The sequence below is a fragment of the Sparus aurata genome, chromosome 18 (assembly GCF_900880675.1).
Source record: "Sparus aurata chromosome 18, fSpaAur1.1, whole genome shotgun sequence".
NCBI classification, from domain to species: domain Eukaryota; kingdom Metazoa; phylum Chordata; class Actinopteri; order Spariformes; family Sparidae; genus Sparus; species Sparus aurata.
The window spans coordinates 23,597,734-23,624,464 of NC_044204.1; the positions used below are offsets into that span (position 1 = coordinate 23,597,734).

The 26,731-nt window shown below is 41.1% G+C and overlaps 1 protein-coding gene and 1 long non-coding RNA gene across 5 annotated transcripts; both read right to left on the reverse strand.

The window, feature by feature from the left end:
• Positions 1-1,304: 1,304 nt before the first annotated feature.
• LOC115568279 (uncharacterized) lies at positions 1,305-8,605 on the reverse strand. The gene is made up of 5 exons (XR_003981361.1): positions 8,453-8,605; positions 2,156-2,240; positions 1,962-2,048; positions 1,820-1,873; positions 1,305-1,697 (listed from the first exon to the last, which is right to left on the reverse strand). It is a non-coding gene; the product is annotated as an uncharacterized LOC115568279 (long non-coding RNA).
• A 758-nt stretch (positions 8,606-9,363) lies between these two features.
• Positions 9,364-20,872, reverse strand: rgs14b (regulator of G protein signaling 14b). Of its 4 annotated transcripts, none has more exons than XM_030397378.1 (15): positions 20,606-20,872; positions 16,173-16,194; positions 15,903-16,045; positions 15,766-15,783; positions 14,964-15,107; positions 14,705-14,869; positions 14,522-14,603; positions 14,335-14,435; positions 13,939-14,157; positions 13,597-13,673; positions 13,110-13,236; positions 12,535-12,616; positions 11,390-11,433; positions 11,153-11,252; positions 9,364-10,445 (listed from the first exon to the last, which is right to left on the reverse strand). In XM_030397378.1, exons 1-15 carry the CDS (start codon positions 20,726-20,728, stop codon positions 10,183-10,185), a joined length of 1,710 nt encoding a protein of 569 aa, XP_030253238.1. In that variant the 5' UTR covers positions 20,729-20,872; the 3' UTR covers positions 9,364-10,182. The 4 variants fall into 4 exon arrangements, with proteins under 4 accessions (XP_030253238.1, XP_030253237.1, XP_030253236.1 ...); XM_030397377.1 differs by having other exon boundaries at positions 11,174-11,252; positions 15,691-15,783; XM_030397376.1 differs by having other exon boundaries at positions 15,691-15,783.
• Between the last annotated feature and the right edge of the window lie 5,859 nt (positions 20,873-26,731).

Genomic DNA, 26,731 nt, shown 5'->3' on the forward strand with positions numbered 1-26,731 from the left:
TAGCTGCATATTATGTCCAAACACGGGCTCGATCAACAGACGACTGGTTTGAAAAGGAAGTTAATATTTCAGGTTCATCAGTGCCCTGCTTCTGATTGCGCAGATGTCAACATTTGTATTGTTTCATGTTTCATGTGGAAGGGGAATTCATTCAATGCGTTTTGGCGAGTGACACAATGTAAACATAACTTTGTTTACAAGAAAGTTCAACAGGGCACCTTCAGGATTCCACTCATGATCACGGCCCCGGGTGACTCGACTGAAGCATCCCCACCGACAGTTCTCGTCCTTTATTCCTTCAGTTTGACGCTCTGAGCTCCGGGAGCTGATATAAGCTGCCTTAAGCGACTAAAAACTATTTTGTCTTTTATTCCAACTGCAACTTTTGCTCAGCTGTGTTTTATTTCATATTCTACGCTTTCATTAAATATTTCCACAACATTTGCACCAGCGTGTTGTGTTTCTATACCCTTCCTGTTATTTTTGCTTTACAAGTTGCGCTTTGTTTCTTTACTGGAGCTGTCAATATAAAAACCTCTTTTTATACAGTGGTTTAATTGGGTTTTTCATTTTTGGCATTCGGCCTCAGCTGAGGAGAACTTCCTACCTGTCTACATCTATAAATGGATTCTCTTCTGCTTCTCAGTTTTTTGTTTTTTTGTTTACCAGCGGTGTTTTTCTCATTGCAGACGAGTCCTCAGTCTTGCAAAAATAGATTTTACTCCTTGCGTCATTACATCAAGATATTCAATAGTCAAGGATGCAATTAGTTAATCAATTGTCGGATGTTTTAGGTAAACAGATGGCAGCCATTTTCCCTCAGGATGTCATAGGCCGCTGCCTTCCAGGTTGCAGGTCATAAGAACATCCGGGGATCGGACAAATTGTCGTCATTTCATCACCTCCTGATTGATCAGCAACTGAAAAGACGATGGACAGTGAACATCTGGAAGGGCATCAGGCCATATTTCAAGGTACAGTGACATATCTGATAACCCGTTACATTCTTTGTTAAAATAACAGTTTGAGCGTGTTTGACTTCATGACAGGAATCATTTCTCTTGAACGCAATTGTTTAAACCTGGAAGTGAAACACGCTGGATTTAAACAGTCATGTTAGCTAGGGAGTCATTAACCTGCAAGCTATGTTAGCTTTTGTCAAAAGGAAGCTGGAGTGAAATGTTGATAGTCCGTCACATTCCCTACTTTTATACGACATGAAAACCGGAACACAGCATTGTGACATTTTCCTCTGGTCTTTGAGCCGATTTTCTTTGTGTCTTCGACAGCAGCGTAAAGACAAATTCACTCGACTGCATCACTTTATTGACAATACACATTCAGTTCGGTATGTATACGACACTCACAGTACAATGAAACGGCTCCATCACGCGTGTCCTTTTGCTTACATGCGATTGTTTCAGTGTGCGTGAGTTTTGTGTTTGTGTGTTGAGTTTCACATTTTTTTTATTTATTTTTTTTACACCACGACCAACCCATCGTAAATTAACTACCTAAATGTTTTATCACCTAGTTCACTATTATGCTCGTTATTTTTGGGATGTTCCTCTGTGTACATATGTACATTGTAATGCATGTTGTTATGATGATCTGGTAATCCCCCTCTCGGCCTCCTCCATTTATCACTTTAGCTCCTCTGTGGAGGACGAGAGCATGTCAGCGCCGTCAGGACACTCCTGAAAAAAATAACAGAAAAGACACAAGAGTGATACCGACACAATCAAAAAAAAAAAAACACCCGGAGGAAAGCTGCATTCGAGCACACAGTCCATTTTATCCTCCTATGCACACAACTCACCTTCACATTCTCCAGCTCCGGTCTGCCCGGGAGGGATTTTTGCGAGGAAAAGGCCTGTGAGGTGAGGCAGGGCAAGTCACATTAGATCTGCGAGCATGAGGATGAAACACTCGGAGGCATGCATGTCAGACTTTCTGCTCACCTTCCTCGTTTGTTGCATCTCCTCTGTGGATTTGGACCTGTTCTTCATGTGCTTTTGAGGGGAGGTGGTGGTGGTGTTGGTGGGACACTAGAGGGACAAAGAGGGTTAGAGGGAGGATTTTATTAGATACAAACGGGAATGAGTCCAATATTCTTTTTTTTTTTAAATGTACATCGTAGCGGGCTTTCACATACCTCACTCGCCTTCTGTTCCATGGCGTTCAGCGCTGACGAAGGTTTCAGACGTGGTGATGTCCTTTGGAGTAGTGTGGTTGTACGGCTATAAATTCAGCAGAGAGAAAAAGAGAAACAATAATGGTAACATAGAGGATGTTTTTTTTACAAAAACACACGTCTGCAGTTCTGTCCTCGTCTCACTAGATGGCGACTCTGACTCAGGAACCACTGTTGCTTCCACTTCACTGATCTTTTTCTGGGCAAATTTTTTCCTCAGAGGATTTGCCCCGGAGTTTTGTGCCAAATGCCATGCTCAGTACACCCATTACTGTTTCTTATGAATTGTAGACACAGGTGGAAACACACCTGTTTCACCTGAGGGCAAGCTGACTTTTCTCATCCAGGCAGATCTCATAGACAAGGTAAAAAAATGGCTTCCCTTGATGATGATGATGATGATAATGCTTCCTATCCTGGTCCCTTACACATATCCTGTCTAAATTATTTGTTTGTTGTGCTACTGTTGCATCTCTAAAATTGTATGTTTTATTCTATCTGTTACTCTTTGTAATCTGTGTTGACATGTATTGCTGTTATGTCTCGTGCTGCTGACCTTTTTGGCCAGGTCACCCTTGCGAAAGAGATCCTGATCTCACTGGGCTTTTATCTGGTTGAATAAAGGTTAAATAAAAAATCAATAAAAATACCATGCCGTCACAGAAAATGGTATTTTTATTTATTATTTTTATCTGCATGTCTGCTTTTAATCTGCATGTCTGCTGTTTTATTTTGACTCGCAGAAAGCCTTTATTTTCTGCGAGTCAAAATAAAACAGCAGACATGCAGATGAAATGCTTTAAAGGAAACATCATAGGCGAACAAGAAGGGCAGAAGGAGAGCCAGACAGATCATCACCCTCGCACACAGCTGGAGCCACGCAGAACAAAAAAGTGATGCCTTCACAGCTGAGAGGCCACAATGAATACCAGCCGACAGTCACATCCACAGCTGGTGTTTGGAGGCCTTGTGGTCAGGGGAACAAAACACCTCTGGGGTCTGGTTCAATTTGCAGGGGACAGATTTATTCTTTAAATAAATAAAATATCTCGGCGCTGCCTGTCGGTGCCGGCTTTTGTCTGACAACTGACGAGATAGATCAGAGCGGAATACTTCCTGGCATCTCAGAGTGAACGGGTGGTGTCATGTTTCCTGGGCTGCAGTGGCCTTTAAAGAGGTGGAGATGAGATTCAGATGGCAGGGCGAGACATCAGACAGGGTTCGTACACATTTTTCAAGGTCAAATTCAAGCACTTTTCAAGCACTTTTAAGGGTCATTTTCAAATTTTTCCAGCACCTTATTGCTGGGGTAAAATGCATATATACAGGAATATATACGCTCATTTTTGTACAATGTATTATGCTGCGAACATCTAAAATCATGTTTCATAATAGCAAGAAGTTTAGAAATTAAAGGAGAACACAAAGTATTATCCAAAAAAAAAGGGAAGCCACTTGGTGTTCTTCAGGAACACTTGCACCGAGACAATGAGAGACTGAGAGCACCCTGTAATTTTCTTTTTTGACATAGATTTTTATGTTTCAGAATGCAGTGTTGGGAGTAACGCGTTACAAAAGTAATGCAATTACTGTAATGCATTACTTTTTGCTGTAACACAGTAATGTAAGGCATTACAAAAACAAAAAAAGGTAATATTTTACTCAGTACAAATCTCAGTAACGCGTGTTATAATGCATATAATGCTAGAGAACTTTTGATCGAGGAGAAGATGACTGGAAGGATATGAAGAACATTATAGTTAAGTGCATTTTGTGTGCAAAACCAAAAGATCTCTCTACCTCGCAAAATAGCACAAGTCATTTAACGAAACATCTAGAGCGGTGTCACACTAACATTAAGCTAGTGACCAAAAGAAAGCAAACTGAGGATGAGAGCGGAGAAAAAAACATTCTCCTGTACTGCGATGCTTAAACCTCAAGAAGCCAGGAGACCGGTGGCAGAGTATGTTGTCAAAGACATGCTGCCACTTTCAACAGTGGATTCTCCGTCTTTTATAAAAATTGTGAGCAAGATCCCCGTCCAGGCTAGCAATGACAGGGTAAGCTATTATTGCCTCAACAGGTTAGTGCTGCTGGGCTACTGACTGTAATATAAATATAGCGACATAATGTCAGTCTGTGTTACATCAGTTTGTATCCAGATAAAACATACAAAAACTTCTGTTAAACACAATAAACATTAGCTAAAGGGCCTTACAATGTAGGCTCTGCACATCTTTTTTGCAGATTTTGCATGACGCCGCTCTTTGATTCGGTCCTCGTCATAACCATAGTTTGTACTTATAATTTTCAAGCCAATGCTCGTTAACACAGCAGCCTCCCAGCATTTTTTCATCTCCTACTGTCGCTCTTCTAAGAGGGGCGGGGCTACACACAGACTGGCAGGTCGCAGAGAGGAGCAGAGAGGCTCAGCGGAGCCCAGGAGGAAACATCTCCACATACGGTTTTCTTACCGATTTTATTTGTCCTTGTAATAAGCAAACTATCCAGTCCATCTCAATTTTGTGAAAGACATAGAGTTATAATGTCAAGCACTTTCAAGCACTTAAACTAAAATCCAAGCACTTTTTAGGCCTTGAAAATACAACATTGAAATTCAAGCACTTTCACGGATTTCAAGCACCCGTACGAACCCTGATTAGAGGATGTGTCGTCGAAGATTGCAACTACATCTCGCGGCGTCTCTCGACAGAAAGGCATGACAGCTGAGTTCTGGTTGTTCGGCATTGGAGTGCGAGCGGCAGTTGCGAAAAAGTTCAAATGTAGCCTAGTTTGATCGCAATGTCCAACATACATCCGGGCCAACGACATTTTAATGGTTTCACCAGCGGAAGTAGTTTCACCGTAGGCATAACCTACAACTTAAATCTTACACCTAGAACTCAGTCGGTGTGAAGTAATTTTACATTACACATGAATGATTTATTGTTAGAATGTTATCTAATCGTACATCTATTTGCCATCCAATTAAAAACAATTTAGCAGTTTGCTATCATTATGTGTTTTTTTAATAACATTACAACTTCATTTACCCAATAATAGGACACCATTAGATTACCCAATGCTGTAGGTGACACAGTGTTGTTGTATCATGGTAGTTATTACCATCATTATCACCTTAACATTAGCTTTTAGCTGTTAGCATCTTAGCTATTGTGTAGAAATGTGCTTTATAACAGTTGGGCACGAGAGACATTACAGTAAAAACCATTGAGTTAACAATGGTGCTTTTCACTGATAAGCCACAAGAATTGACAACGTATTTTTTTGCGACAAAGGCCAGAAGACACAGCTGAAAGCTTCAGAAATACCAAGTGAGTGGACACTATTGCTTGTGCCAACCTGTTTGATTTGATCAAGATCAAGAAAGCATCATATTTTCTGTGACTTGAGGAGTAATATGACTTTTGGGCCCTATGTGTTAACTATTTTTAAATGGTTATACAAATAGTAAGTGTTAAAAAAGTGAGCTGAGCCATTGGGAGGAAAAATTTGCAGAGTCTCAGCCCCGGCTCGTCTGGGAATGAGACTATCCATCTCCAGAATGGCTCACCCAACTTGAACACCTAAAATGGCAAAGTAACCTAAAACCAAGTTAAGTCCCCTGAAAAACTGTATCATAACTACTGTTTTTATGTATCAATGAGTGAGAATTTAACTGTTTTTCGCAAACTTGGTTGGCAGTGACATTAAAAAATTTGCAAAATCCTGATTGGTGTGCAGAAATTTGTGACATCACCTTTTTCTTACCTAGCCCCGCCCACTTTAGCTGAGTAAACGAGCAAAGACAAAACACAAAAATGGGGAAAATCTTTCTGGTCAAATGTCCAAACTGTTCCAACAGTATCAGATTGTGTGTTGGTGGAGGACCCCATCGTTCATCGTGAAAAAGCACTTGAGAATTTGTGTTTTCAGTAGCTTGAGTCATTCTGTGCATCATTATATTGATGATTCTGACTTGAAATTATATTTTGAATTTTGGACAAAACAAAGAAAGATCACTATCTGGTCCGACTGAACTGGCCCGTCGGTTTTTCCGGCTGCTCTACAGGACGCATTCGGCCCAGGGCTCATGAAGAATGAATGGGAGACGATCGACAGGAGCTCACTCACCCACTGTGACTGACCCAGTGCGGTGTGCCCAGCTTTTTTTCATACATTAGGCCTATTATGCACATCCATGTTGACTCAGTCGGCGCACCCAGGGGTAGTGTAGACTGTACTCCATGCACTCACTCTAAAATGTGCATTAGAGGCCTTTGAGGATAATCTTAGCCTTGTTGGTGGGGCAGGCATTCAGTGAGTGCCCGAGTGCTCTCTCTGACCACCTCACAGAGGGAAATGACCTAAATGAGAACAATTTGCCCGCTTGCTTCACCCCCGGTCACTGCCCCCCCACCCTTTCCTTGGTCACCATCTCTTCACCTTTGGTTGGATGAGGAATCTCCCCTTCGTAGGTGAAGGAGCACAAAGGCCGGACCGAAAACGCACAAAAGCACGTGTCCTTTGTGGCTGAGGTAGAAAAGCCCTGTGGCTTCGAGAAACACTTCTCCATCGATTAATCCACATGAGCAGGCAGCCAAACAACAGCCAAGGTGACATGTCCAAAAACACTACGCCTCTTTGTGGCACGCATACAAAAAACCGGCACACGCACAAATGCACAAAGCGCTCATACATTATTACGTGGACATGGGGCATATACGCACACAAAAGAAACACAGGAACTTAAAAGCTACTCCGGAACTCTTTCTGCAAGGATGGACAAATAGAATATTTTGCCTCGCAGCCCTTTTCCGACCTTTTCTAACCGAGAAGGGGCAAGAAGAGGCTCACAAATCTGAGGTAGGAAAAGTTACGTAGGAGAAACAAGGTTAGAAAATGCTGACGTGAGCATCCACATTACGCAAGGAGAAAATCTGTCCCGAAGATTTGAATCCATAATAGAGCGAGATTGGCCCAGCTCAAAATCTTTAAATGTTGGGTCAACACTAATTAACTCCCAAGCCGAGAAGCAAAATGTGCGAAGAACTTCTTTTTTTTTTAAGCTTCATTTCAGTGAGTGTGACAGAGTTTCACAAGAACAGGAAGGAGAACGCTCAAGTCAAATTGCATCCACAGCATCACTCTGTCTGCCGTCTTCTTGAAGGTCTGCTACACGACGACCACTTCTGATCGTGCCTACAACTGGGGGCCATCAGTGTTCATTCATATCTTCAATTGACAACTATAATTATGACCAGAAACGTCCTTTCCTTTCCACACTTTTGGGTCCACTAATCCCCATAATCCAAGAAGCTGAACCCTGACCTGACATCGCCACCTTGCTACATCTGTGCTGTTGAACATGTAATCACAGAGGATGCTGCGGAGGTAAATTATAGCGGTAATTATAGTCCATGTTCTCGCACACGGAGGTGGTGGGAGCACCAAGGTGAACATGTGGACGGTAACTGCACCGACAGCCGGTCGGAGAGCATATTAAGACGGCTCGCAGTGGCAAGGACATTATGTCCTGTAATTGATGATGATGATGGGGTGTCTGTTCTGCCACGCTCAGGTGTGACACACATGTACTGCACGCACACCAACTTCCCCTCCAGCTGGGTGCATTTAGTCAGCAGTCGCCCGACACAGCTGCTCCCAGCCTGAGTCACAGCTCGACCATGTGTATCTCACCTGATAACTAAATCCAATATCATTTTTTACCACACTGAGCACAGCCCAGTCCTCCACCGGCTCCGCAGAATCTCTCAATGCGCTTTAACGTGCACGCATTGATCTGATGGATTGGTTTTGTTTTACACCACTTATGTATTCCCCTGCAGGACCTCTCGGAAAAGGCACGGTGAGTACCCTTCAGAGCTCCCATTAGCAGAGGATTGAGTTGAACAAATAAACACTTCCAGATATTCAAAACCCGTTTGTCATCCATCCCAATGCAGGAGACTGAGAGCAGGAAAATAACAAAACACAGATAGGAGTAAGCCTCGCCGCGCAATCTGGAACGAAAATGAGCTTTTTCTATGAATGAGGAGATGAAGAGGTTTATCTCGAGACAGCACAAGACATTTAATCAAGCAGAGAGACGCAGTGAGTGGCAGGCAGGAGGAGAGGATGAATGATGGGAGTGACGGAGAGAGAAAGGGCAGGTAAATACATCTGCAGAGCGATCAGCCCCCCCCCCCAAAAAATTTGATTATAGGGGAAATGCCTCAGGGAAATTCAGACACTCACCTCGTTTTTCTCCCTTCTTCTCCTTTCTTCTCTCAGTGCAGACGTGCAGTGGAGTGGATGGCACTCCTCATCTCACTGCTGCGATGATGTCTGCGAGAGCACAGCCCTCTCTGCCCATTCATAGCTCCGCCGACGCACAAATCATGCATGGACGCACACACACACACACACACACACAAAGGTGTGCCAATCACAGTTGTGTCTAGGCTACAAGTCTGAAGCTCTGGGTGTGTCACACAGGTATCATGTATTGCACATTAATGATATTTTATTGTTTCGGGCCAATTACTTCAAGGTGATGACACAGGGCAAGTGGGCAAATGAGAGGGCTTCCCAAACCTCGTACTGTCACATACTCTGAAATATGCATGCAGCTGACATCATCCATGTCAATGAGTCCATCAATGACTCATCTTCTTTGTTTTGTAACCCATACAATAGCCAAATGCACCCATAATAGTCCTCCCAGGCTCCTCAACTGGAAAACACCTTCCAGCAACAAGTCCATGCAGCAGAAGGAGCAGATCATTGGCTACATAAAGAGCCAATCACAGCAATGCAATCATCAACCGTCACTGTGCAAAAATGACATCAATGCATGACGGCATTTTAGAGGGAGGTTTGATGCCTCCTGTATCAAAGATACCAGATAATGTAATCAATTCTAGTTTGAACTGACGCCTACAGAGAAGATACAGATCAGACTTGCTTTACATTGCATGAGTCATACAGGCAGTCCACTTGGACAGCGGGGTCCGGCTGCACTTCCTGTGAAACCAAATCACGAAGCATTTGTCAAGCTACAAACTGACCTCAGTGATTCATCCCAAAGAAAATCCTCACTGAAGAGGAAAAAGCTTCAGCCTCACGTCTTCCCCCGACGACAAACACAGACAGACAGGCTCACCACATTTCATTATTAAACACTTTAATTCTTTGGATACACCCTGTGGGATATTCTTGATGATCACATCATCTGAATAATTCCCTGTTATATCACATTACTAATTCATGAACTGAACCTTGAAACGTAGTATGAGGTGGCAGAAAAAACAGGACTTGACCAGGGCTCCTCAAAGTGCATCACAGCAAACAAAATGCTTTTTAAGTACCGCAAACACACACCTGAAAACAGCAAGTAAGCACACAGAATGAAAAATCAGTCATTTAAAAATCTTTAAAAACTCATCTTAGTAAAAAAATAGTAAATAATCTTAATTCAAATAAAGGAAAAACATTTTGTGCAACACACTTCAGATCCTCCCTCTGGACAGTCCTGTGGTGAAACATGTTTTAGTTTAGAGTTCAGAGAAAAGCAATGTGAGACAAACTTTACAGGCATAAAAACCAGACGTATCTGTGTCTGGGAACACTTAAGCTAACATATTGGCTTTAGGGTGAGCTAAAACTTCTTTTTCAAACATTTTGGATACAATAAACAATTCATAGCAAACATTCTTCTCACTAAGACGTGTAGTGTTTCACACTATAAATGCTTGCTTCTTCTTTACATATTGCCTCAAGAGGCCAATTAGCAGCAGCAGAGATGGAAGTACACTGCTGTCTCAGAGCTTATTTGTAAACAATTATAAAAAGTGCTTAACCATTTTTCAATAAAAACGAGTTTCTATCTTTTGACATGATTGGTAACATGAAGTTGCGAGATGTTTGTCATAGTTTCTGATCACATCTGTGACCCCCCCCCCCCCCCCCAACCGCACAACAGTCTTTCAAAGTACTGTTTCCCTCAAGTCTTTGGGTTTGGATTGATCAGACCCGGAGGTTTTCTCCGCTGCTCCAGCTGAACTTGGAGTTATTGACGACTTGACTTCTTTGGAGTCGGCAGCGGGGGAGCCGGTGGTGCCGGCCTCGTCTGGACCCTGGTCTGAGGACAGCTGCAGGAACAGTGGGATCTCCAGCTGCTCTTTAGTCAAAAGGCCTCGCTGGTCATCAACCCTGCAGCCCTGAGCCTTTGTCAGCATCTCCAGAAACCCTGACACACACACACACATGCAAAACATCATGCTAATGCCGACATTTGTCAAATGAATAAACAATGCTTCTATTTTTAATCTAGGGAAGGCATTTAAATTTTACAGTTGGGAGTATTAGTTAGGCAAAACAGACTCAACTTGTTTTTGGTAGAGAACATTCTACAAATCTATAATAACAATTTGTTTCATTTAATAGTATGGCGCTGTTCAAACTCGTCCTAGCCATGATACTAGGGTTGGGCTATATGGATACAATATGGCAATATGAATTTACTTGATAATATAGTATACACTGTGTGAATTGAGCTGAAAAAATTGATTGAAAGTTTATTCTCTGGAGCTTTTGATCGTATCATACTATCTTCCTCAGCGAGTGGAAACACAGTTTTTAAATTTAAAGATTTTCACTCTGCTAAGAAAATGTGTGTGATACGACTGAAGTCTCCAGACAGGTTTCTAAGTGACATAAACACCCTGTGGTGGGATAGTTAAGTTACAAGGTACACTTCCTTTGTGTTGGACCTTGTCTTGAGAATTTATTTATTCATCAATTTAAGTTCAACAATGAACCCTCGTTTCAAAATAAGAAACTATGGGTGCAATCAAAGTATTTCACCACATTGATGAGACGATCACTAATAGCTGTATCCTCTTCCATTATACATATCACCATATCGCCCAACCCCAAACTGTTGAGATGTCCTACCATCCATGTCGCGGTTCTTACTGGGCTTGGGTTGATTCCTGGCTCTGTCTGTCTGCAGCGATGATCTCGCCTCCACACCACCTGAACTCACTGCTCCCGCCTGGGATCAAATTAAAGTTTGGTGTTATAAATGAAACTGCACTAATCATTACAATTAAAAATGTGTTTGTATGACTTTGTCAGCAGTCACTTTCTTCTTCTATGATGGCAACAAGATGTCTATTAACACTGCCTCACCTGTGCAGCTGCAGCTGTACCACTGGCTCTAGAAACGTCTCTTCCTGGTCAAACCAACAAAGACATAAATCAGTTTCTAACACCACCGCCACATCCGGTACAAAGGCACTCAGTGATGATGATGCTATAGAGCCCAACTCCCCCACTGTGTGAAACACTGACATCAGCCAGATAAAATATTCTTGACAAGAATTAAACTGGTCCTCCTGGTATACCGGCACTCTGATCGAATCTATTGCCGGCTTCCTAAATGCAGCAAGAGGCGTTGAGGCGGGGAGCGCTGATCCCAAGTGAAGTTAGTTGTGGCCTCTCAGCAGTTGGGAAATGAGGTGAGTGAACACAGCACTCAACAAAACAAATGGACTCCGACATTTCAACCCCAGAGAAAACAATGAAGAGACAGAGAGAGATAGACAAAGGATTCAGAGCAGGGATAAAGGAAGATGCAGACAGTGACGCAGAAGAACCAGGTCAGTAAAGTGGACAGTGAAAAGACTTTGCCGCCAGCTAAGAGCAAGTGAGAGGCAACAAATGCAGAAACACTTTCTAGGATCCAGTAAGAGACAAATGAATAGGAAGCTCAGCTAAATCACCAACATCATCGATAACCAACAGGGGATGGAGGCCCTCATCGCATTTTACTGAACTCGTTTCATTCACTCAGTCGCCAAGTAGGTTTCTTTACAAATGTAGCCACTTGTTTTTGCTGCTAGTATAAAAAAAAATCTCGTACACATCATTCTCTCTGGTTCACGTTTAAAAAAGGTGCAATATGTAGGAATTTTAGATGTAAAAAATGAAAGTCACTCAAATTATAAACAAAATGTGCAGAAATAATTATGATATTACTGGATGAGGTCTGTTTTGCATGCTAACCAGCTAACCCCAGCCCGTCCTGGTCCAAACCTCTTGTGCTAATGAACACTTTCTGAGCTCCCAGTCCAGAAATGTAGCTGCATAGCTAACTGAGCTAACCAGCTAATGGCAGCTACAGTTGGCAGCGGTAAGCTAGTTAGCTGTTGCTCTTGTGATATGTTGCCCCATATCTGTTTTGAGTATAAAAGTAGAACAGAAGGTGGCCAATTCTTACAGATTGCACCTTTTAAGAAATTCATTGGGTTTTAAAAAAGTTCAAGAATTTTAACCTTTAGCTCTTTCGAGCCGTAGCGTCTTATTGGCCAGTCTGAACACAGTGCCGGTCATGTTCACAGTCTCGTCGCTCCCGACCTAAAAGAAAGTAAGACATGGAGGACTTCAGTCTGAAACACAATCAGCTCAACAGTTTTGTGGGAATGAAGCCTCAAGACCCCACAAAAGTGATACATGGCACAGAGAAAATACACATGAATGGATTACTAAACTGGTGTAACCCAACTTTTGTGCCTGGGGAATAGTGTAACGCATTCAGTTTCAAGTGGTCACATTAAATGAATGAGTTATTAATACAGATTTAATATAAATATTAACATGCACACTGACGTGTAAAGTGTTGCCTCACAACGGTGGCTGCAGGCATTTTTTAAAGTGTCACATTTTAAAGTGTCTTATAAGTCTGCAGCCTGAATGAGAAGTAGAGCCATTATTGTAAATTTACTTAACAGACATACAAGATTATGACATTGAGATCTTAGTTAGCACACTCTGTCATTTTAGTTGATCTGAGGAAGCACTCAAGCACAGGCTCCAGAAGATGATCTCATTCATTAAAACAGACACTAACCATGGTGACCAGTGCCTCTTGCTGCTTGAGGTGGTGTTTCTGGAGCACAGCAGAGAGGGCTTCCTGCAGCGTCTTACTGGACTTCACCATGATCCCCACTGTTTTACCAGTGAAGGCAATCTCCAGCCTGAAACACACACATGAATTTAAGTAGACGCCTCACAAAGTCAGCAGTAAAACTGAGTCAAGTGCAGCATACTGAAATGATATACTGCAAAATGGCACTGTTAAAATCTATCTGCCACCCAGTGATATCTTCTTATATCAGGAAATCCAACTTTGATAATGTATGCGATGAAAACTATGATTAAAAGGATTGCTGTAGAGACAGCCAGTCTCTAAGTGTGGTGTTAATACAAGGACTTTCCTCTGACATGGTGACAAGTGGCATGCTGAAGTGGGGATGTGGGTGTGAAAGCCTGCGAGGGTGACAAAGACAGGAAAAAAAAAAAAGAAAAAAAAAAAGGAAGTGACACAGTTGACTCACGCAAACGTCACCCTGATCTCGAGAGAGACCTGCTGATCTCTCAGTACGGAGCAGTCCTGGTCCAGTGACAAGGGTTGCTGTAGAGGGAGCAACGGGGTATCAGAGAGACACAAATTAAAGTGGCTTTCAGAGACGTCAGCATTGACTATAACATAAAAGTTTCACAGTGTTTCAGAGATGAAAAGAGGGAGTGAGAGGTTGAGAGGATGTTAGAACAGGAAGAGTGTAGTCTTATTCATCATACTGCCTGTTGCAAAACAAGTGTGCAGCAAGACATTTTTGAACAGCTTCATGGTTTAAAAGCTGTTGCTGCAGCTGCACACAGAGCAGCTGAACGCTCACCTTGTCTTTGCCGTGAAGATAGATGATGACATCCTTTAGCGGGAATCCCCTCTTCTCACACAAGCTAGCCAGCATGTCTTTGATGGGTTGGCCATTACGTGTGGGGGCTAGAGAGGCACTGCCATCAGGTAGGTAGACGCAGCAGTAGCCCCCTTCCACCCCTAGCCTTCCCACACCTCCACCACCCTGCTCTGGAGACCGGGGACTCGATCTGCCGTTCTGCATCACAGATGGAGAAGAGTCGAAAAAGCAGTAGAGCTTAGATTTTAATCTAAACTGTAAAATGTGTCACCTTGAATTCTCTTATCCATATGTGCTTCTGTAAGTAGAAACTTTAACATCAATTTCCTATAAGACAGCACCAGCTCAAAACCATATTTTCATAAATGCACTGACCTCTATCTGCCTGTAGAGGGAGCCGAGCTCCACACTGCTGCTCGATTTCACTGACATATGCAGCTCTTTTCCAGGGACTAAACCATGGATATTGGATGCATCTACCAGGCCAGGGAGAAATAAACTCACAGGATTTAAATCAAGACATAACTCAGAAGAACAAGATCAGCCATTGGACAGGCACTACCTCCCCATGATCCTCTTTTCTGGCGCTGCTTCTCCGAGGCACTCTTTCCACCTGGCAAGCTGTTGGAGTCTGACGTCTTGTTCTGTTTGAGACAGCAATGAAAAAATGCCAAAACAGCGAAATTAGAATAAGATCAAATCACATGTTTTTCCCTTCCATGTCCTCAAGTCCATTTCACTCCACCTTCTTGTCACTAAGCGAGGGGCTTCTGATAGCCACGTCCTCCCAGGATCCCAAGCGGGCCGGCTGAGGTAGAGGTTTGCCTTCTACACTTGCCAAGGTGCAGCTCTGGTAAAGAGGAGAGCGCACAAAGCGCCTGTAGCTGTCCATCTTCATCAGCTTAAAAATCTGACACAAAGCAGGGACCAGTGGTATACACAGTCAGACAAGACACCAACAACAACGTATCACTGGGCTGAGGGATTGTGGACTCCAGACAGACCTGTGCTTGAGCCTTGTTGAACATATCAGGTGTGGGTTGTTCCAGGTCCTTCTCCTCCGTCTTGGCAGTGTCATCGATGTTGACAGAGTAGGGAGCACTGTCAGACAGGTAGGTGTCATAGATGGAGCGGGCTGCTGCTTTCAGCTACAAGACACAACAGCTAAATCAGGTGTCTTTCCTTGTTAGGCATACAAAGAATCAAATCAACCATTCTTAAGTATCCACACTGCAAGTCATAAAATCAATCAAAATCATTTGCCAGAGAACTACCACAGAAACTAGGCTGATATGTGGACAGTAAACAAGCCTGTCAATTTCTGCGCTTCCTGTTTCTTTTATACATTTCATAGCTGAACAATTATTCTGCCTAGAGGGAAGATTAAAACGTTTAAAGCTATAAAAGTGTGAAAGAGGCCAAACAACTTAAAAAGGATGGCTGAAAAAATATTTTGATCAATAGAAAATGTATGATGCTGGCTTAATTGTTGATTTATTAGGCTTGTCTACTGAGCCAACATATGTTTCACTATATTGTAATATAATAAAAGCAAAACAAAAAGAAACTGTTAAAAGTACAGTTTCCCTCACTGTAAACATTCAGCATCTTGTCAGGAAAACAAACAATGATGTGTCGTTCACACAGTGTAAAACACAACACAGCAGCACAATTAGTCACAATTAACACATAAAATGATTCAGTGTGAAGAGGTAAAAGATGTCACCATACCTCATCAAGGGAGGTGGCTGGGATTTTCCTGAATTTCTCACAAGCCTGCCAGAATAAAATGTTCTCCGCACTCACCTCAGACTTCAAGAAGGACTGTGGAGTAATACACACACACACACTCACATATATGCCACACCTTAACACTTTAAGTATTCCTGAACTTGTTGAAAATGACAACAACAACAAAAAAAATAACACTGAGTGTGTCTCACCGTAAAGTGTTGGACTCCATAGGGGTCCGCCAACAGCTTCTCAAATGAGACGGCCCAGCTCAGCACACTGTTGGCCTCTCCGCCTGGAGTCCCTGGAAGACTGGAGCTGCTGCCTCCACAACCCCGCGCAGACATGTTCAACTCTAAAACACATCCAAGCACAAACACACCCATTTATCAGCACAGAAAGCATGACAGAACGAGACTGAATCAGATCGTTTCATGCACAGACATGTTGAGTTCTCAGAAACGTGGGTTTTTCATGCTTACCTCCATCTGACACCGCCTGGCTCTGTGAATAAAGACAAACATAAAACAAAAAGTCTGATGAGAAGGGATACACCTCAGTGAGGCTTTCATAGACTTGTATGGTATTAATTAATAGATTCTACGAATAAAATTCAAACATTTACTTGATTGAGAAATTGTGTTTAAATTCATATTGTCTCAGATGTGGCAATCAAGGGTAAACCATGAAACAAAAACTCACGCTGATGACACAAATGTGGGGATTTTCAGATCATTTAAACATAACGGTAGCAGCTTTAAAAAGTCTGTAGCACAGCGTACTCATACAGAAGCTACATACATATTTTCAGACGCACACTTGCAGGCATACATTTAGGAAGTGAGATGTGAACGCCAGCTGCATGTGTTTTGCTTTCTGTTTTTTTCCTCCTTGACAATGTAGTGCAATCAGTCATGGCTGTTTTCACAGGAAGTGGTTGTGACACTGATGACAATGGCTCTCATTCAGCTTTCAGAGCTCACAAAAAGTCACATCTTGTAGAAGGTTTCTACGTTTCTATTTGAGCATTTCAACAGTCATAAATGCTGCCAAAAATTGGGCAGACCGTTTGCACGCAGACCTGTGCAGACAGCCGTGTTTGTATGCAACTCAAATATCAAAGTACCAAGATTTTTATCAAAAATCCCCCCAGGGAGGTATTTTAGATGAAGAGGTTCATCTGGTTTACAGGTTCTGTTTTAAGCTAATCTGAGAAAAAATCCTGGATTTTAAATTGTAAGAATTACATTCACACATAATGGCTTCTCAAGAATCAACATATATTGACAAAATGATTTAGGGTTGGCAAAGTGATGGCCTTTCCCTGTGGATTAGGGTTAGTTAAAATCTTCTCTTGTTGGCCTGGTTCTCCCCTTGGTGCTTCAGTTCCCACCCACAGTCGACAAACATGCAGGTTCCAACTATAACACAGCCCAGAGGTGTGAATTGTGAGCGTGTTTGTCTACAGTCCTGTGAACAGCAGCCTACCCAAACTGTACACTGGGTGTCAAGTTTATGTTCATAAACTTGAGAGTAACAATGTCACCATTAACAGTAGACAAAACTTCAATGCCATTTAGCCAAACAAGGGCAACTGCCTTCAACATTTAAACTAAAAATGTGAATGCGCATCGACAAACTGATCTGAGGCGTTTTGTTTCCACTGGATGGAGAACATTGTGTCACATATCAAGTGGCTTAATCTGAGTTCAATGTTCTACAAATGATCTCGACTTGAATAACTTCAGCTCGTTTGTCAGTTGTCCAAGCAGTTTTTTGCTTTTAAATTGTGAATTGATCTGTGCTCAACCTCTAAACTTCGGCGTCCATATACGCGCAGCTTCCTCAGTTGCAGAAACCTCTACGGTCTTCAATGTTCCTGATAATTTAAGCTCTGGGGTTGTTTTTGCGAAACGTCTTACAAATTAGACCTGGGCGATCTGAAAATACCTAGTAGTCTAAAGCCAGGCATGAAAAAGCCCCAACATTATATTGTATTAATGAAATTATCTTTTTTGGGCCCTTTTTTCATCCAACAAGCTGCTATCTATAACGCAAATTGCATTGTTAATTTTTTTAATACGTTGCCTAAGAATGAGCTACATGATGTATCTCATGGTTTACATCTCTCTAAATGTGGTTCATAAAGTGTAGATCCGTTTTTCATTGAGGTTATGTATAGTTTGATAAGCACCGACATTACATATCACAATCTCTACAATCAGCCCAAAAGAAGATAGCGTGTGCTTTCATGAGTGATCACGATCTAAAATGGTCAGATCGCCCACTCGCCTTCTTAAAACCGTTGTTACGCGTTTGTCGTTTGTATAAGCTTACTTCCTGTCCATTTTGCATTTAGCAAAGCCCTCCCACCTCTCTGCACCACACGAACACGCAGAGGTTATCAAAAGATGCAGCAGTAAAAAGGAGGATCCTGCTGTCTGGAGTTATCTGTCCTGACCGTTGGAATATAGAGCTATTCAACACTTATTTTAATAAGAAAACAAGAGGAATGTATCCACAATATTGTTGCCAGTGAGAAGATAAGCTGTATATGTGAGAATTTTAATCCATGCAAAGTGAAAGTTTAATTAAAGTGTAATTCTGTTCTCAACAAACAGCTCAAAGATGACAGCTCTTGGCAAATGACAAACTTTGCCCATATAAGGTTGATAAGGGCTGGTTGTTTCTGCAGGTGTGAGCGCCACTTTGGCTCCACCTCTTCAACTTTTTTGCCCTGCTGTTCAAACTCTGGCTCCAAAAACACAACATGTCAGTGCCTCACGAATACACCCCTCAGGAGAGGTGCACACACACTCACGAGAACACACACACACACACGATCCTAAGTAAAGAAAGCAAATGATTCATCACTGTCCAACTCGTATGCATACTTTGCAAACAATATCAAAAGGACTCTCTGCAATTCTTTCAAGGAGAGATAAGATATATCTGATGAAGGAACATTTCTGATCACACACAAAAAACACTTATCACTCAGGGGACCATTTTTAAGCCCATAGCAGCAGTTAGGTCTCCTCTGCGAAATACATCTTAATATACACTTTCACACCTCCTGCAGATCTGAGACAGTTTTATCATTGTAAGGGTCTCGCGCAGAGTATACCAAAGCCAACTCAGCCTACACATGACAGATTGGCAAACAGGCATGGCTCGGCTTCCGCTTCTGACTCAGGCAGGCCCGGTCTGTTTTCAGAAGCTACCAACTGTAGCCACACAGCCGGGTTTTGTGCTGGCACTGCTGAGGAGTCGGGACAGATGATAAAAGGCAACGTAAGAAAACTGCTCTGCCGTGTACTCCTGGTACTCTGGCCTGGGTGTCAATGCAATAGTTTGAGCGCAGTTTAAAAAGCAGACTGAAAAGGCGGTCGAAATGTTAAAAATACATTTGTGTTGTACCAAATGATTACAAGGATACAACAAAAAGGTATTCATTACACAGCACACTGAGCTCCAGTGTAGTCATTTTAAATACAAGTACGCCTGAACGGACAAACCACTAGATCCAAAGCTGCAGAACTTAACCGGACCCAACAAGAGGGTTGTCGACTCACCATGTGGCTTACGGGAATGCCGAGGTTATTGCAGTTCTTCGCCATGGCGGCCCAGACACCAGACTACAAGTTTAAGCCTTAACACGAAATGCACTCCGTCAGGGGACACAGTAAAGTGCTCCACCCAAACATGATGCACACACTTCATACACACACACACGCACACACACACAAACCCATCACTTGGGTCTTCCTGTCACTTCCTGCCTGGAAGGGAAGTCTTGCCATAGCAACAAGCCACAAAAGAGGAAGTATGGTTACTATGATCAAACTGCTCTCGGCCTACGTCTTGAGAAACACTGTGATGTGGGAACAGAGACAAGACAAACGCACTCATTCCGCTTTTGATGTAGTCACTAGACACAGCTTACAACTATTATATGATCTTGATAGCAGCTTTGCAGCGACAACGCTGCATCCGAGAAGGATTTTCTTTCTCTAAAAAACACGTCACACTTCTCTTCTGTGTTTCAGTCAGAATGAAATTACTTTAAGTTAGGCATTATAAATAGAAAGCAAACTGCCTCCTCCTGATTTTCACTTTTTTTTTTTACTGCCATACAGTTTTATAGACAAAAATAAAGTTGATAAAAATTTTTAAAAAACTGCATGAAACCTTCAAGATTTAGCAAGAAATAAATAGAAACGTTATGTTTGGGGCGCTTCCAGATCCCTGAATCAAGTTTGTCAGAGATGCTCTGTGGACAGGAACACATGTAGACTTAAAAGTCATATTCAACATGAGCATGTCCTTTCCTTGTCACTTTAATGGCTTGAATGAGAGCCACATAACAAAAGTGCAGCAATATACAGTTTTCAAGGTGTACTGTGCTGTAAAGGTTAAAGGCATGTATGATATTGAATTCTAAGCTATTGATGATGTTAATTATCATGCTAAATTGTGTGATACCAATACATACCATTATTATGTTTAATGCCTGGCTTATTTCACCATGAATACATCTCATACTAATTGCAACCCCACCCATGGAGATTTAGGAGTCATTTTCTTTACATCTCTGAAACAATAACAAGCTTTAAATTAAAAAGTCTGACTTTACTCTGTTTATAATATTCAAAAATAACCTGCGAGTAGATTTTCATGAGGTTTGGTTCACACACCTCAAAAGTAGATCGTTTTGCATCACTCTGCATGCAACTAAATCAAGAATCGAATCAAATCAATATTATTTATATAGCCCAAAATCAATATCACATTGCCTCAGTAGGCTTTAACAACCTTCAAGTGGTGTGTGCATGTAGTGACATTTCTGTGCTCTCCTTACTGCAATGCCAAACTTTATCAAACACATGCAGGTGTATGAACTGCACTCTCGTACCTTCTTGTCCGCCATGATGACAGTGGTTATGGCGCACCATTTGTCATATATCCTGAATTTCCTTTGCGCTGCGACTTTGGCCAGGTGGGAGAACCTGTGACAAAACCCTCTGAGGGCGACCATCTTTAGTGAAACCAACTCACTGCGGGTCGAGACAGACAGACAGACAGACAGACAGGGAGAGAGAGGTGAAGAGCAGAGCCGGGAGTTCACAGGTCAGAGTCAATTAACGGCTGCGGCCATCTTCCCAGTTAGCCGAGTCCTGACATGCGCACAAGCCTAGTGCGCAGGTGAGGGAGGATGTTTTAAACTGTGCAGTCTTTTGTGGGGTGTCTTTTTTTGAATGTGTCATTGACTCATTATAAATATGGCCAATTAACCAAGCAGACATTTGTCACCAGCTTCCCTCCTGTCTTTTCCTGCCATGGCTCCTGATAAGTACGGCATATTCAATATAATATTGACATTGTGTATGAACTTACACGAGTTCAGACACAAAATATTCTTCACTAGCAGCTCAGTTTAGCCCACATACACAAATATAGGGACACAGGAGACCAAAATAAAAGCAACACTTTAGCATTAATGAAAACTTGAGGGTTAGAAGTCGTGTTGGAAGAAATATAATATTGGTACCTAATAGCAGCACTTTGTGAGGCCATGGTCCAGAGAGTTTAGCACTATGTAGCTAGCTAGGACGAATATATGTTGACGTTTTGCACCATGTCCGGGGCGTTAGTATGCTAATGATTAGCTTTAGCATGCTAACACTAGCGTCATGTTTTGTTTTTTTATGATGACTCTTAGCTTGTAAACAGGTTGACGTGTGCAGCATGCTAGACCTATCATTGAATCATGCTAATATTAATGCTAGTATGTTATAGTAACTTGTCACAAACATTAGTATTAGCATGTCAGAATGCTAACACAAATGTTAGCATTAGAGTACAGCTGCAGAGATGTGGTTATTATTAGTTTTAGAGACACAACCATCCTGTCATGTATTGAATATTTGACATGTAGATATTGATCAGCCTTCTGTCATCGATCCCTTGATGGCTCATTTAGTGCCAAATGAGCCATAAAGGGATCGATACAATGTTATCCAGTAAGATGCTTCCATTGTGTCAGTATTGATCATGTACTGCTCAAACAATTCAAAATGAATTAGATTTCATAACCCAAAGTGTACAAAGAGCTTAATGTTGATGTCATGAGTCACCATGAAAAGATCTTGTTTGCAGGTATTGCCCAACACTCGAATGGGAAAGTTTGCAAAGTGTGAGTGTCTTCTCGCTCATGTAGACTACTTCATCAAGTTACTGATATTTAACAACTTGGTTTTTCCTTCAAATGCAGCTTAAATTAATATGATTACTAATGACAAAGAGTTAACAGGAAGTCAGATTATCTCAGACTTTTCTTTTGTGTGGATCTCTCTTGTACATGCTGCTGCCGTTCGTTGTTGTCAAAAACTCTTTGACGAGGTTATGGTTTCGTATCTGGGGGGGGGGGGGGGTTAGGTTGTTGAGGTTTAGGTGAGGTCTGGTTTAGGTTAAGGCAACAGGAAACAGGAAACACAAATTGATGGGAAAACAAAACTGGCCAACCTGTTTTTTTATCACTGTACATTATAGGCTATTTGATGAAAGAGTAAGATGACTTCAAGGTAATTTGAATCTAAGACCAGTTATTTCTATGTGTTTTGTGTTTTGTTTTTTGTTTGTTACTGGAGCTCTGTTTTCCTCCCACAGTCAGAACACATGCAGGTTTGGTTAAATAAAACTCTTAAGAATTTGTTTGGCCGGGAGGAGTGTGATTGTATTGATAGTGCTTGTGTTTTTGCAATCTGTCCACTGTGCACCCTGTCTCTTTCCCAGTGCATACCGGGACAGGCTCCAGTTGCCTATGACCCTGAACGTGAGAAGTGTTAAGATTTAAGAGGATCTGCAGCACTCTCTGCTGGCCACTGCGCAGATAAATATGGACGTCTTCAGTGAAAGATAATATTTTATTTTTAGAGCTACCATTCTTGAAATTCTGTCACTTTGACCTCAAACATTGTGTGCAAAGTGTGACATTTCATGGTGTATGCAAGGACAGCAGATGGTTTGCATAAGTAAACCACTGTTTGCTAATATTATCTATAACTCTTGTCTCTTTATGATCCAGTGTCTGTCCCTCTGTCTTTTTCTCATCTGTGTGAAAGTCCTAAAATTTTAACCTCAACATTACTCAGCCCTAACTGTTGCCGTTTCCATCGCTCCGGTATACAAAACATGCAAACATTGGGCTTGTTTGTGCTACAAAGTTCCTGGAAAGAATTTATTTGCATGGCTATCACTGTTTATAATCATTCTACCGTGCCTTTCCTGATGCAAACACCGTCAGGTTAGGCAAAGCAGAGCAGTCCTCCTTCAGCTCTGTGCGTGAGGAGACAACACCACCACAGGTAAAAATAAAAACATTTCTGCATCATAATGATATTTGATACCTGACGTTCAAAATGTTAATTGCAGTTTCTACTCTTATTTGTTTAAATGTTGTTAGCAGTTATTCTTTTAGATGTATATTAATGAAGTGCATGAGTTTAATTCTGCTGTTGCTATTGTTAACTTACTCTGTAGCCAAAGCAACTTAATGATATGAGTCTCTTCCAACAGAGAGTAGTTATGAGGGAGATACCTCTATATGTTTTGCTTGGTCATCTTCTCATAGGTAAGGAGCCACTTCAAATGTTTCAGTATATAAAGGTTGTCAGAAGTATTGATAGTTAGATACCATGAGTTTAAAATGATGGATAACTGCATTTGATATTGATTAAGGTACCAAAGCAAAAAAAAAAAAAAAAAAAAACACGGCTGTTTTAACCCAAGCCTGCACACATAGGAACATTCTAACAAATGTTTATATATATTTTCATTTTTTTATTTCCTTCTGCTGTGGTATCATAAGAGATATTGAGTATAGTTTTTGTATCAAATTCTACAATTCTGATGACAATTCATGAAAGTCTTAGTATATATATATGTAATGTTAATTCTTTATAAATATGTATGCCTGATGAACTCTACACATTTTTTTTCATCTATTCTTAATTTTAGCTGCAGTTGGCTCTGTCTGCCTTCCCGTCCAGTGCCTGAAATGTAATGTCACAGGACAAATTCGGGCAGGTAAAACAAAAAAGAAACCGAAACTCTCTCTCCATTTATAGACTACAACTGGAAATATTATGTAGCAGCGAATGTGCCTGAACATTGTATGCCATTAAATGATTTAATATTTTTTTTAACGCTGCTCCTTCCATCCCTGTTGTCCCTTTACAGGACCGTGCGTCAATGGTTCGTGCTATCTTTCATATCATTTGTTTACCTTGAGATAAATTCTATGAATTTTACATTCAGTACACTAGAAACAGTAATTGACCGTGTTGTGTTGGATGAGGGTTTATTGCACAATATTTCTGTTTCTTAAAATGAGCCTTGTGAATACCTGGGATGTTTTGTATTGATATCCCCTCTTGTATATTGTGACTGTATTCTTTTCTTTCCATGTTTACTATCCTCCTCTACTATGTCCAGTGACTCAATCCAACTGCACCAAAGGTAACCTGTAACCATATCCTTTTCTGTGGCAGTGCACTGAAACTTCAACTATCTGATTACCTAACACATGATGCATCTTTATATATATTTTCACTCTGCCCATCAGACTTTAAGGTCTCTGTCATCAGCAATGGATCTGAGGTAAATGCGGGTGAAAAAATCACTCTAACATGTGACCATAACCTTCGCAATCTCAGTCTGATGTTTGAATGGACAAGGGATGAGAAGAAAATTAAGGAACGCGGAAATGGAAGCAAGCTGGTTCTCCAAAAAGTGACATTGCGTCACTCAGGCAAATATTCCTGCTCTGTGAAGAGCATTTGTGGCAATTATACGTCTCCGCCACACGGTGTCACTGTAAACGGTAAGTAGACAGCACCCAGCTTATTTCAAATAGCCACAGATAAACTTTGCCTTATTGATGTGCATTTTGACTCAGTAACCCGAGGCTTAAATAGTGCAATTTAGATTTTCTGATTTGAAAGTGAAAGAGCAGAAACATTTTATGGAAACTATTAGTAAAGAAACACACACCTCTGATCCTTGATGGCACGTTTTCTTACAGTCTGTGTTTATGCCGTTATAACTGTTTCCCCATCCAGACAACAGTGTGGTGCTCTTGGTGGTTTGTGGTGTTGCTGCTCTGGTCCTGATTGTGATTATGGGGATAGCTATGAAGTTAAAGCTGAAAAGAGACAACGGTAAGAGTTCCAGCTGTGGTCGTCCGTGGTTTTAGACAGCACAGGGGCCTGATAGAGTAGAGACGGAACGATAATGAAATTAAGCACTGCTTCTTTCTCAAATACATCTCCTTGAATGATGCAAATGATGATAATGATATATTGTGGGTCTATGTGACTCCATGGTGTACAAATAACATATTTCAAATACTCTATATTATTGGAAATAAACCCTCGAAATTCAACAATGAATATAAAAAAAAACATTCTCAATGATGTTTACACTCATTTCTGCTAACAATACCACAATTCAGTTGATAGATGCAAAAGTTCCAAATCTTAATTAACTCCTTGTTGTTGAATATTAAACTACTGAACATGTATTATGTACGGTTTAGTTCATGGGTTAACGAGGAAGTGATTTTGGACGTATAAGACCGATCACAATATCTCGCCTAATTCCTTAAGCCCTGAACTGAATTGACCTCACCTGGTCAGTGTTTGAATAAGAAATATTGTAAAGTAGGGAACTTTTTAAATTCCATATAATACTGATTATTTATGTTACAAATGTATCAATACTGATACTTATCATTTCTTAAATACTAATGGACTTCATTTTTTGTTTTAAAAGAAAAAAAAGTGAGAAAAAAATCATGAAACTTTCATTCATCATTAATCATTAAAAGGCAACTCAAATATTTATTTTAAAGGAAAATATGAGTTAAATTAAATCAAAGTTTGTGCATGAAGACAATGATTCAGGTGCAAAAATATGGACAGAATGAAGGTCACTCCAAACTAATGGGGGGCTGCATGTCAACAAAGTAAGCTGAGGGTCAGTCTCCAACAGCGGATGGAAACAGCACATATAGCTTGAATATTTTCACATCGTAATGATTGAGGATTTATTTCAACAAAACAGAGTTTATTCTGGAAAGAGAAACCAAGACTAGTTTTGGTCAGTTTTATTTCATTTGTGCCGAGTGTGAATGAGGTGGGTTTTATAACACGTTAAACAAGATTATTGACACTTGACACTGAATTTAATCTGTTTACATATTGAGTTGACATTTGTATTTATATAATTTTAGCATTTATTTATTTTAAGAATTTTTTATACTGATATTTCTTATCGATACCAAATGAACCGAAACTTTCTACAGAAATGCATGAAATATAGAGAACCTTTTCTCTATACAAATGTTGTGAACGCACCTTTAAGACTGTGAGTGTGGACATGGGTATTTAGTCAAATTGTCATTTTTACCAGGCTTGTTGTTTCCTCTTGTGTTTATGCTAAGCTAAGATAACTACTGCTAATGGCAGCGGACTCTAGCAACATCTTTACATATTTACAGTAAAGGGAGTCGCTTTGATCTCCTCATCTAGCTCTCTAATTATATTACACAGAATCTCAGTCTACTCCCTTAATTTTTGCATACTGCTAATCTTAGAATTACATTTGACTTTTCTCTGAGCGTCATATCAAGTGTGACACCTCTCTTCCTCTTTCTCTCTGCAGCTAAACACAAAGAGAGGATGAAGCAGAGAGCACAGGCTGCGCAGAGTAGCAGTCCAGCTCCAATCACACCAAGAGAATCCTAAATAAGCACAAATTCATCATATTCAGACGTACTAAATATATATATTGTTTCATTATTTGCTGTTGTATTATTTGCTGAAAAAATAAACCCTCTATTAATCTCTGTCTTGTAGGCTAAGTGTGTTTGATCAGGTGAGGTTAAAGGCTTATGTACAGCAGGGTGGATCCATTGTTTAGTACAGTGCTCATGGTAGCCACGCCCACTGAGCAGAAAAGCCTGTTCAGTTGACGAAAA

Excerpts from the sequence above, each read along its gene's own strand:
- rgs14b (XM_030397376.1), bottom strand. The coding sequence starts at position 20,728 with ATGGTCGCCCTCAGAGGGTTTTGTCACAGGTTCTCCCACCTGGCCAAA. Across the intron at positions 16,046-16,172 it reads CCAGGCGGTGTCAGATGGAG|AGTTGAACATGTCTGCGCGG; the intron begins GTAAGCATGAAA and ends GATGTGTTTTAG. Across the intron at positions 13,674-13,938 it reads ATCTTCACGGCAAAGACAAG|CAACCCTTGTCACTGGACCA; the intron begins GTGAGCGTTCAG and ends CTCCCTCTACAG.